Source organism: Cetorhinus maximus, chromosome 12 (assembly GCF_964194155.1).
Source record: "Cetorhinus maximus chromosome 12, sCetMax3.hap1.1, whole genome shotgun sequence".
NCBI classification, from domain to species: domain Eukaryota; kingdom Metazoa; phylum Chordata; class Chondrichthyes; order Lamniformes; family Cetorhinidae; genus Cetorhinus; species Cetorhinus maximus.
The window spans coordinates 16,297,511-16,310,334 of record NC_135890.1 but is presented as its reverse complement, the minus strand read 5'-3'; the positions used below and the strand labels follow the sequence as shown (position 1 = coordinate 16,310,334).

Below are 12,824 nucleotides of genomic sequence, written 5' to 3'. Positions count from 1 at the left end.
CCCTCAATCTATGAGGGAGAAAGGGATGTAAGCATATGCAAATAGGGTTAGATGAAGTAAGATGGGAGGGTCTCATGTGGACCATAAACTCCAGCATGAACCAATTGGGTTGAATGGCCAGTCTCTCTGCTGTAATTTCGATACAGGATATTCTGTAACTTTGCTTGGCATTTGAGCTTAACAAGAAACATGCTTTAAGTCTGAGTAGTTCCGTGCAGGTACAAAACTTGGATTTATCTCCTCATATTGTTGGTTTATTTGAGAACTCGGGATTAGAGAAGGGGTAAAATCGATCAGTGTTCCTGCTGCCGTTCACTGTCCAGTAAACCCCTGCCCCTGTTAGAAAATGCTCAGGCATGAATATTGGATGTGGACCAATTAGACTCGGCCAGGGTCCAGTTGGCTGCCAACCCTATCTTATTTCCAACACACAAAACAAAATAGCCCCTTGGGAAAGGGCCAGAGAGTTGTTCGCATCCCTGGACCTCACATGCATTCAGAGTGTTCCAGTACTTCTGACAATTTTTGGACTGTGTTGTTATACCCACTGGTGTTCTAGGTGCTGGGGTTAAACCTGATGTAGAGAGGAACTTCTAATTTTCTTGAGGAGAATTAGCAACATTTCTCTCTACCAGTGTTATCCCATCCACATACACAAAAGATAAGCAGATTATCTGTTCAATGTATGGTGTTCAACCCTTATCTGATCAACTGCTTTCCAAATATAGACTAAGCTTATTTTACACACTGTCAAATTGTGTTCCTCTTATTTCAATTAATTTGCTTCACTTCATCAGTCATTATTACATTCCTTCAAATTTTGTATTTTAACATCATTGATTTTTCAACAACAGTCTATATTTATATAGCACCTTTAACATAGGAGCGTTATCCATCAGGTATAAACCTGACATCAAGCCACTGCAGGAGATATTGGGACAGGTGTAAAAAGAAATGGCCAAAGAGGAAGGTTTTAAGAGCGCCTTAAGGAGAGAGAGGTAGGGAGGTTTGGAGCTTGCAGCCTAGCAGCTGAAGGCACATTTAAACTCAAACGCTCTGGCACTGGATTCGTTTTCTTCATTTCTTGCTCTCCCTTCAATCCTAGTGGGAGGTAAAATTATTCTTTGAACAAGAAACTAAATATGTGCCTCAACACTTGCCAGAGTCTCTGGAACAGACAGTAATGATGGTATCATGTGAGGACAGCGATTATTGCTGGAGGTCTGACTTAAAGCAGCTTCAAGCCCTAGACTCTGAAAGTGTGGCAGATGGGCTGGGATATATGTGACATGATAGCCCTGGTTTTTGCATGACAGAAAAGGACTATACAAGGGAGAGAAAGGGCACAAGTCTCTCAGAGGATGACAGGCACTCCATGTGGGCCATGAGGTGGATGGTTGAACCATATGCTGTAGTGACTGACACTACAGGAGAGCGATTTCTTTTAAAAGAGAAAATTGCAGATTGAGAAGGAACTGAGCAGACGGCAGAGACCACAGGAGAGAAGTGCAGAATGAGAACTTTTCTTTATTGGCTGTGTACTTTGGAAAGTCAGCAACTGCGTAATTAAAAAGTGTTTGATTCACAGGTTACAGATGTGCCTTATGATAGTAATGGCTAATGTACATATTATAATTGGAGGAGATGGAGTTGAACAGGTAAAGAAAAAGTTTGCATACTTTTAGGTGGGTTAGTGTCAGAGATGAAAGTTGTGAAGAAGACACCAAAAGAAGTGTTGGACTTGCTTCTCTGTTTTTGGAAGATTAAGCAGGATATGGAGGGCTAAAGATATTTTGATAAGAACAAAGGCAAAAGCTTATGAAGCAGTGGTTATCCCATATTATGTTACGGGCCTGAAAAAGGATGAGCAAAAGATCTCAAAGACAGAAGTGAGTAGATTAAGAGGAATAGTGTTGAGTACTGAGGATTTAAAGAATCAAGTATGATAAAATAAGAAGATAGCTTGTGGACATGAAACAAATGCTTATACAGAAGATCCAAGAAAGATGACTTTGACTGCTTGGGTACAATTCAAGAATGGAAACAGCAGGAATAGCTTTCATGACCCGCTACACCAAGGTACATCGAATAAGAGGCAGAGGAAGACCAAGGATAGAAAATATCAAGAGCCACTTGTTACAGAAAGGGACTGAAGTGACCAGGCTAGTGCAGATCCAACAACAATGAAATTGATTAATTCAGACACGGTGCCACTGCTGAGCTGACAGATGGGAATTTATTTTGCTGCTTAATAGTTCGAATGAATCAGCCATATTGGGAGTTGAATGCCTCTCTAGGTGCATGCTGAGAATTGGCCTCACAGCCGGGATCATCAAAAAGATCAAAGCAGCCTGGAATAAAACAGAAAGCACTGGAAAAACTCAGCGGGTCTGGCAGCATCTGTGGAGAGAGAAACAAAGTTAACGTTTTGAGTCCAATATGGCTTCTTTGGAACAAAAAAGAGGTAGAAATGTGATGGATTTTATGCTGTTGAAAAAGGAGGAAGCGTCAGATCGAACTAAAAAAGTCAGGGATAGGTTAGAGGGCGGGAGAGACTAAATGACAAAGGATATCATGGAGCAAAAGTCAAAGAGAGTGGTAATGGCTGTAGTAAAGAAATAAAGCATTGGTCCAGAGTAAGTGTCAATGGGCAACTCTGTGTGAAAGCAAAACATGAAAACGAGATACAGTCTGGCACTTGACAAAAAAAAATCAAAATGGAGGACAGAGTTCATAGTCTGAAATAGTTGAACTCAATGTTGAGTCCAGAAAGCTGTAAAGTCAACCATTTTTGATGATCTTTTGAATATTTCAGTAGATTTTATAAGTTCTGGAGAATGCATATTTTTCACCCAGTGGGAACAGGTTATGGATTAGATATGGTGTAAAAGTTCCTCTACCTGTACTTTATCCCAATAAGACACCTTAACCCTAATCTCAGAGCTGCGCTCTGTATGGCAGCCATTTCCATTTTTCACCCTAGCCATCCTCATGACATTTTAATGTGAGGGGTGCCCTGATTGTCCATTGGAAAAATGCATTGCCTATTGTACTGAATCAGACAGATCAGTTAGGTCGTAGGCTCGAGCCTTGTTCTGTACTGTGTTAGCTGTTCTTGACTGCAGCAGCAATTGGGGCATATTGATTGTCCCCAGTGTCCTACTGTTAGCCAGGGTTCTTGCTCTTCATTGTGCACACTTCTCATAGGGATACCAGTGGGTGAAGACAAGACTGAGGCTACAATGTGATACAAACTTCAACCCATCCAAAAATCTGCAGCACCAAGTCCCAGTCACCGATCAGCCCTGTGTTCGCTGATCCACATTGACTCCTGGTTAAACAACGCCTCGATTTTAAAATTCTCATCTTGATTTACAAATCCCTCTATGGCCTCACCCCTTTCTAGCTCTGTAAACCTCCTACAACCCACAGATATCTACACTCCTTCAATTCTGTCCTCTTGAGCACCCCTGATTTTCACCATTCCTTCAGCTGACAGGACAATTACCTCTGGAATTCCCTCCTTAAACCTCTCTGTCTCTCTACCTCTCTTCCCTTCTTTAAGACAAACCTACCTTTGAAACTTTTGGCCATCTAAGAAAATATCTTATGTGGCTTGGTGTAAAATTTAGTCTGATAACATTCGCCACCGACGCCCGGCCCAACAGCTTCATGAGATGAGAGGAGAAAATGGACTGGGGTGACCTAGAACAAAAACTAATATACCTGCTTTAGAGCGCTCAAATATTGATGATCAATAGCCTGAGCTAATAAAAATTAATGGGAACATGTGTTTGAACTTTTTAAACATGGCCCCTGTTGTGATCACAGCTGGTGTTAATTGCTGCACAAACCAGATCCGAGGGAAACTTGGCTTACAGGCCATACCCTTTTTTTGGAATTCTGAAAATGAGAAGACAATATATTGATCTTAGCAGCAAGAAATCCAGTAACAATTTGGAGATTTTAAAAATTAATAAAAGAAAACTTAAGCACACAAGATTACAGTTACATGGTTAAGGTTAGTCTTGCAACACATTCTCCCAAAAACACACTCTTTTTGGTCAGACCCACAGGTAAACACCTTCCAGGCAACTCTTCCTTATAGATGTTTAACTATAAAAATCCATTAATATTACCCAAGGCAAACTACTGTAGCATTAATAAAGGCAAACCATATGACCTTTAACTCTCTTCGACTCTGCTGTGGAAATTCAAGACTTTGTAACAGATTGCTTGTTGCAGCTCAAGACTTTTCTGACTTGACTGGATGGCTGATTCAAATCTGCAGCTTCTCCCAGCCCAGAGCCGCAGCTTAGCAGCTACATTTCACAGCTTGGCTCCGGCTCCAGCCACCACAGCTTACACAGCTCCAGCTAAAGCACCAGCTGCTGTATCTCACAGCTCAGCTCAACAGCTCAGACAGCTTCAGCTACCCTAAGCTCTCCCCAGTAACTCTTGAGTTACTTTTTTCCCTTTCATCTCAGGTTCCATTGTCCTCACACCTCTTTGAAACTCAAATCTTTCCAAATATAAGATCTTTCATGTTTCCATCTTGTCTTTGCTTTCGGGTCAATAAAATATAATATCCCCATTTCGATTTACCTATGAAACTCCTGCAAGTTGCAAACATGTTTCTTGTAACCTCTGATTTCCCTTTGATAATCAACCAAACTCTCAACTTATCTAAAAATGCAAATGTTAGACCTAACCTATTCACTTGTACCTCAAACCTAATAATCCTTTTCATGTTTTAAACCTCCAGACAACCTGTCTGCTATTAATCTCTGCCCAGTTAAATTAAATCACATGCATACACACACACACACACAGCCTTTTTCACAGAAAAACATAACATCCCCTAACATATTTTTTAAAATCCATTTCTCACACCCCCCCAGTGCTTGTGCACCCATGAAGGCAAAAGCTTGAACACCCCAATGTAACCTGTAAATTTGAAAAAAAAAAGTTTCCCATAGATGCTCACTAAGTCAAACATTGTCCAAGATTTTAGAATTTCAAAGACTTTTCTAACTCGTGTCTTAAAAGGCCTCATCCACTGTGTTAGCCTGGTGCTCTACCCTCCAATTTTCTTCCTGTAGCAGTGTTAATCTTCTCCTTAAACCACTGTAAAATATTCATGAAATCACTCGTTTTCTCTTTCTTCAGGTATTGCTATGCTGACCTTTGCACTCTTCATGTCAGCCAGAATGGGGCTCTTTCAGGAGACATTATATAAGCAGTATGGGAAACACCCTAAGGAGGCATTGTTTTATAATGTGAGTAATGATTTCAGCAGTAATGATAGTTTGTCCCTGGTTTAGGCGAAGTATTGAGAAGATGCTCCTTCTGCAGGTGGAAAGTGCTTTTTAAGGTTTAGCAATGTTTCACGAGTTCTTTATTAATCAGGAAAAATGAAGACTTATTGGAACTGTAGGCTCTAAATGTGACCAAAGTCCAAGCCTATGACTAAGCTTTTATAGTATCGGATTCATTTTGTGAACTAATTATTTTAAGAAATAAAACATAAGTTGCCATGAGGATTGACCAAGTGAATGTTGCAATAGTCCTTGGTATTAACACATTAGCTCCTTGTTTATCCAGATATTTTAAGTTCAATATTAACACAAGCTCCAGATCAAAAGGACACTGATTCAAAGCTAGATGAGAAAAATGGAATAGATAGTATTAGATTTGGGTCCAGCAGTGTTATTGTTACCACTGCTACACAAGTCAAACTGGAATGCCATTTGCACTAGTAAGTAGATGTTTGCAGAGCCTTCATGTCTCTAATCAAGAGGGAGTTTTGTCTGCTATTCATTTCCTACCGTGCAAGGATGTGACAAACCTATGATAGCATAGTAGATGTTGAGTGAGTTACACTGCTATCATCTCCTAAATGCTGGGTCATCCCGTCCATACCAGAGCTAATGCTTGACATCATTATTCAGTTTCCAGTATGTACAAGGCCACCCAACGGGGCAGTCTTCGCAGCTTTGCTATACATTTCTGTCGGATGTAACTGCAGCTTACTGCAAGCCCTTCTGGACAGGTGGATCATGATCACTAGGTGCTATGCAGAGCTTGGCTCCTTCCTGCATCTGTACTACTTTGATATGATTCCGAGGTGTGTGTGCTGGTGGTAGACGGGTTGGTAATATGGCATGAAGAAGAGAGACTAACTACCCTGTGTGGTCTTCATTCTTAAAATGATGAACACCTGCTGTACACCATAATTCCTACTAACCCGACTCGCCTTCAGGTCAAGAAGGTACGTTGGAGCTTTATATGTTACGGAATTCAGGACTGTGTCTGACACTGCCTATCTGTCATGTGGCCTTTTTATGTACATGCTCCATATCGAGTTTCCCAGAACTTGTTGAGCTCGCATCTGAGTCAGAAGGTTGTAGCTTTAAATCCCACTCCAGAAGCTCGAGTACATAATCCAGGCTGACATTTTAATGGAGTACTGAGGGAGTGCTGCACTGTCAGAGGTGTCGGCTTTCAGATGAGACGTTAAACTGAGGCCCCATCTACCTTCCAGGAGAATGTGCAAGATCCGTGTACTGTTTTGAAGAAAGGCATGGGTGTTTCTCCCTGGTGTGTTTTTGCCAGCCTTTATCTCTCAAACAACACCCAAAGCATCTACTGGTCATTATCTCATGGCTGTTAATGGGAGCTTGCTGTGTGCAGATTGGCTGTCACAACTGCTACATTACAGCAGTGACTACGCTTCAAAAAGTACTTAATTGGTCGTGAAGTAATTTGTGACATCCTGAGTTCTTTGATGATGCTCATGCAGAGGCTTCCCTGTGATTGCCTTTCTCTGAGCAGTTTGAGCCATTCTGTTTTTTCAGTCCAACATGTCACCCATAAGCCAAGGCCACATGCATCTACAAGAGAACACAGGGCAAACACACTTTCGGCTAAAGCCAACTTTTCACTTGGGCTGTCACTAAGGCCGGAATTTTACAGCGAGCCATTCTAAACTCCATTGACTTCGGCAGGACCGTAAAATCCCACTGGTGTAAAATTCTGCTTTAAATGTTCTTGAGCTGATTCAGATGCTCACTGTCTGTTACTTTTCACTCAGCATTTCCTGCCATTACCAGCCTTCCTCTTATTCGCCTCTGATATTTACAATCACGGAGTTCTCTTCAGCCAATCCAGTGAGTGCCTACTTTTTATATAAAAGGGTTTTTAAACTTTAATTTGTTTTCTAAGTTAAATTTCTGTTGGTATGTAGATAATGATGTATATTAAATTAAATGCTTATTGAAACAGTGGAGGAGATAGTTTTGAGTGGATTAGGTGTTACAGGGGTGTCCCCAGGTGCTATGCAGATGAAGGTTGGACTTCTGCTCTCAACCTGAGCTGTGTTTGGGGGGGGTGGCGGGGGTGGAAGACACTGCAGGGAAATTGGAGCATTTTGTCTGAGGGAATGTTGAAGAGCAGAGGCACAATAAACAATACTGCCACCTGGGAGTGAGTTACAGGCTGGATTCTAATTTAAGCAGATGAGTTTGTTTATATACAAAATAATTATGGCTATCTGGGAGTGAGTTACAGACTGGTAACTCATCAAGGGGTCCAGATGGCTGATACTGAGAATAATTTTGGATACCCAGGAGTGAGCTACAGACAAAATTAATTAGTTAGATTTGAGTGGTTTTTGTTTGGAATAATGGATATCATGGAGTGAGTTACAGGCTGGAACTGAAGTGAGGATTTCATTAGGGTTAGACCACACTTCAAAAGCACTTCCACAGTTCTGGTCCCTATAATACAAAAAAGTAATAATAGGAGCAATGGTGTAGGTTCAAAAAAGACCAAGAAGGATGATGCCAGAACTGGTATGCCAGAAGGTACAACGATTGGGAAAAACTAAACAAGCTGAATCACTTTTTTTAGAAAAGGCTGAGGGGAGATCCTTAAAATTAAGAAGGCGATTGATATAATAGACATAGAGGAGATGTTTCCACTTGTGAGCATCATCCAAAATTAGAGGCTATATGCCATAGATGTTGGCTTTATAAGTCGACCTTTGAAGCCTCAAAATCCCTCCAAAAACAGTGGTCAACTTATATGTCGAGTATAAATGCCATCGTGGGTGTGGGTGGCTGGCTGGCTGCCATTTTGAAATGTCACCTGCTTCCAACGCAATGAGTGGGTGTGTCTTCGCAACACAGCCCGTATCTCCTGCATGATCCCTTATGTCCGGTTATAAGGTACCGGTAAGTAAAACATGCATTTGAGGGGTGAGAAATTGAGGCTGACTACTAATGCGAGTGTAGCATGTCATGGCTGAAAAGGAGGGGTCGACCTACCTGCCAAGAATATGCAAAAACATGTTTTTGAGGCCAGAAAAATTGAACCATCTTCTACATCAGGTCAACTTGTACACTGCGATTTACAGTACGTAAGATAGGCACTAATAAATGTAGGCGAAACATTTTTTATCCAGAGAATGGTGAGACTGTGGAATGCACTCCTACAAGGGGTAGTTTTGGAGGATAACATAAATACATTTAAATGGAAGCTAGATCAATACATGAGGAAGAAAGAAATAGAAAGTTATGTTGGCGGGGCGAGATGAAATAAAACGGGAGAGAGTTTATGGAGCATAAGTGACATATATCTGTTGAGTCGAATAGTCTGTTTCTATGCTGTAAAATTCTACGTAATTTTGTGTGTGTTTTACATTGTCACCTTGTATGTCCATGTACTGTTTAAAACCCGATGTAGGTGTGTGATCTTGTTTTTTGTATTTTATTTCCCACAGAACAGATGGAGATTGCACTCCTGGGAGTGACTTTACCAGTCATGTGGTTTTACTTGGTGATGAATGTTCTAACTCAGTATCCTTTCCACTGTTGAGAATCCCTTCTGATACCTTGGTGACTGTCTTCACAGGGAAGGTGCCTCCATCCCTGGGATTTAGGTTTGGAATGGTAGCTTCCTGATCATCTAATGACGGACAGAAGTTTCTGTTCTATCCCTATAAAGCGAAAAATTGCATTAATCCCCTCCCATCTCTCACACGTTATACATGGCACTTGCTTTTACCTCTCCCGAATCCCTCTCCTTCATTCCTACCTGTCCCAAAGTAGTGAGCATATTTCTGCAATGGTTTCTATGGTAAACTCTGTTATGCCAAGGTTAATCCTCATATCCCTCATTCACATGGCGCCTCTATCTAAAATCTGATAGAATCTGCAAGCATTGGGCCAATTTCTATAATGTACATGGTGCTCAGGCTTACCTCTCAGCTTCCTCCATCAGTGTTGAACATTAAGCCTTAGATAAGCCGTAACTGCCTCCAGCTAAAAGTTCAGTAAGACTGAAAGTATTTTCTCTGGTTCTCACCAGAAACTGCACCTGAGTCTCCGATTTCATGTCCACTCCCCTGTTGCTCATTTAGACTGAACCCATCAGTGTAGGTTCAGGAGTCCCCAACCCTCCCCCTCTCTGGTCTTGGAAACAGCCCCCCTTCTGATGTCATTTCATGTGCTTCTTTCTCAATTGCATAAATAAAACAATTGTTCAGTTTCTGTGCAAGATTAGTCTTTTGTTTGACCTTGAGCTAATCCCTGCATCAAGTCTATTATTAAGACCACCTAATTGAATCTTGAAAATGTCATCTGTTTCCATCCCAATATTACTGAAACACTTATCCATGGGCAGAATTTTTCAGTCAGCGTGCGGGGGCGATGACATCAGGCGTGCATCCTGATGTCATCGCGCTGAGTAGTAATGTTTTGTTCGGCGGGTGTGCACCAGAGTCGGCTGCACGCCCGCCGATATGTAAATTGCCTATTAAGGCCATTAAGAATCTAATTAAACTTATTCTAAAAGCTGCCCGTCAACCCTTAAGGTTGGTGGGAAAGCGAAAAGGTCAAGTGGCCTTCGCATTTTTTAGGAAACCTCATCCACGAGCAGGATGAGGTTTCCTAAAGCGTTTATTAAATAAATTTTAAAATTTTCATAAATATAAAAACATGTCCCATCTCATGTGACACAGCCACATGAGGGGACATGATTAAATCAATCTATAAACCTTTTATTTAATTTTTTGAACATCGATTCAAGCTGCCTCAGGGAGATTGAAGAGCTCTTTCAAGCGCATGCACGAAAGAGCGCTGGTCCTGCCACCACCCCCCCCCCCCCCACTACTGCCGATGTAGGTAGCGTTGAGTGCTGCTGGCCGCATGTAAAATGGTGGTGCAGAGCCAATTGCGGGTGGTAATCAGCTCCGTGCCTGCTCCCGCCAAGCCCGCCCACCATATGAAAAATTCTGCCCCATATCATTATACGTCTGGGTTTCTTTCCCCTCAGAATCCACCCTAGACAAACTCCAAATTGACGAGACTTCCCTGCCCATACCCTTGTAAACCTTCATAAATCACTTATGCCTCAGCTGGAACATTGCGTCCAATTCTGAGCACCACACTTAAGGAATGATGTCAGGCCCTTGAAGAGGGTGCAATGGAGGTTTACCAAAATGGTACCGGGGATGAAGGACTTCAGTTATGTGGAGAGATAGGAGAAGCTGTGTTGTTCTCCTCAGAGCAAATATGGTTTAGGGGCGATTTAATATAGGTGTTCAAAATTGAGGCATTTTGATAGATTGGGAGAAACTGTTTCAACTGGTAATGGTCAGTAACCAAAGGACATGACACCAACTTAAGATAATTGGCATAAGAATCTGAGAGGAGTCGGGAATTTTTTTTCACGGACTTCCTGAAAGAAGGGTGGAAGCAGGTTCATTAGTAATTTTCAAAAGGGAATTGGATAAGTACTTTAAAAGGAGAAATTTGCAGGAATGAGAGAAACAGCAGGAAGAAAGTGGGTCTAAGATGCAATGGGGGCAAATGGCCTCGTGTGTTATATGTGCCAGGTTTCCAGCAGAGCTGTGGTTACGCCGCACAGCTTCATTGACTATGATTTGCTTTTTAATTAGTACCCCTGACAGCTGAATGAAATTCAAGAAATAGGTTATGCACAGATGAAGACCTGTTTGTAAGAGTTGAGTGGCAATGTAAGTGTCCTTTCCCATCCTTAACCTCTCACCTCCTCAGATATGTTTGCATCCGTGGTGTTTTTATCCTCACGACAGAGTGCACATCCCTGACGGTCACGCTCGTTGTTACACTTCGCAAGTTCATCAGCCTAATCTTCTCCATTGTTTACTTCAAGAATCCCTTCACCTTCTGGCACTGGTTTGGGACCTTGGTGGTCTTTATTGGGACCCTCACTTATGCCGAAGTTTGGAAAAGGTTCATGCCACCATTCCATAGCAAGAGAAAAGAGCATTAATTCTCTGCACAGCAGTGGAACCAGGTTCAGGCATCGAGCCTGAACACCTTCCTTTTAGAAAACTCAGTGATTGTCAAAAGGAATAAATTTTCATTCTTTCCTTTGAAAACTCTGTTTTTGTAAATGTATAATTTGTCTCCTCCCTCATTCCCTTTGTGAACTTTTGATCTAGCCACGTGTCTGTTCTGTGTAGTCCATATGAAGTTACTGCCTTTAAAAAAAACACAGAGCCATGTGAAGACACTGTTAAAATAATGCTTAGAAGTAGCATAGTGATAAGTTTTGAACTATTTTCGTAAAATATTTTGGCCACAAAATGTGGATTCATGGTGTTGTTGCTTTCGGCGATATAGAAGCTGAGTAAGAGAAATAATGGCCAGGGCTCTGTTTCCAGCACTGACCACCATGGTTTGAAGGGTAACAGTGCAGGCATCCTGTCCATGTGCTGGAAGTGTGCAGAGTGGGAGAATTGTGACCTCTGATAGGAACATAGGACTTAGGAGCAGGATTAGGCCATTTGGCCCTTCAAGCCTGCTCTGACATTCAATAAGATCATGGCTGATCTGGTTGTGGTCTCAACTCCATTTTCCTGTCTGCTCCTCATAACCCCTGACTCCCTTGTCTATCAAAAATCTATCTAACTCAGCCTTGAATAAATTTAAAGACCCAGCCGCCACTACCTTCTGGGGAAGAGAATTCCACACTCTAATGACCTTCTGAGAGAAAGTAATTCTCCTCATCTCTGTCTTAAAACCTGGTTTTAGTTTCCCTCACAAGAGCAAATATCCTCTGGGTATCCACCCTATCTAGTCCTCTCAAGATCTCGTATGTCTCAATAAGATCACTTCTCATTCTTCTAAATCCCAAAGGGCATGGGCCCAATCTGTTCAACCTTCTTCATAAGATAAGCCCTTTATCCCAGGAATGAATTGAGTGAACCTCTGAACAGCTTCTAAAGCCATTATATCTTTTTTCAAATAAAGAAACCAAAACTGCACACAGTATTCCTATACAGCTGCAGTAAAACATCCTCACTTTTATGTGTGTGAGGTAATGCATTTAGGAATACACAATAAATGCACAATATAGAGGGTGGGGGGATGGTGATAGAGGAAGTGAGAGACCTTGGGATGCATGTCCACAGGTCCCTGAAGGTGGCAAGACAGGAGGATAAGGTGGTGAATGCTTTATTAGAAGGGGTATCGATTACAAAAGCAGCGATTTAATGATGGAACTATATAAAATACTGGTTAGGCCACAGCTGGGGCAGGATTTTGAGTTCAGCGTGTGGGCGCCATCGTCAGGCCCAGGAGTGGCCGGGAAACGGGGCGCCACCCACGATCGGCCCCCGACTGCGATTTCACGCTGGCTGACCAATTAACGGTCCAGCCAGCGCTGCCGGGGTGGGAGCGGGAGGAGGCCGAGCGCTGAAGTCAGCGCTGGCATGGGGGGAGCGCACACTGGTAGCTCCCTGAAGGCAGAGAGCTGCCTCAGGGAGCTGAAGAATT

The 12,824-nt window shown here is 42.2% G+C and overlaps 1 protein-coding gene across 2 annotated transcripts in view; it reads left to right on the top strand.

The window, feature by feature from the left end:
• The window catches only part of slc35b4 (solute carrier family 35 member B4), a 31,049-nt gene extending 18,691 nt beyond the window's left edge, over nt 1-12,358 (top strand). The window contains exons 7-10 of one of the 2 annotated variants that reach the window (XM_078553059.1): nt 5,170-5,279; nt 7,094-7,169; nt 8,788-8,858; nt 11,079-12,358. In XM_078553059.1, coding sequence (XP_078409185.1) covers nt 5,170-5,279; nt 7,094-7,169; nt 8,788-8,858; nt 11,079-11,297 — 476 coding nt within the window. In that variant the 3' untranslated portion in view covers nt 11,298-12,358. Of the gene's footprint in view, nt 1-5,169; nt 5,280-7,093; nt 7,170-8,782; nt 8,859-11,078 lie in introns of both variants that reach the window. The other variant, XM_078553058.1, reaches the window with a different exon arrangement.
• The last annotated feature ends 466 nt before the right edge of the window (nt 12,359-12,824 follow it).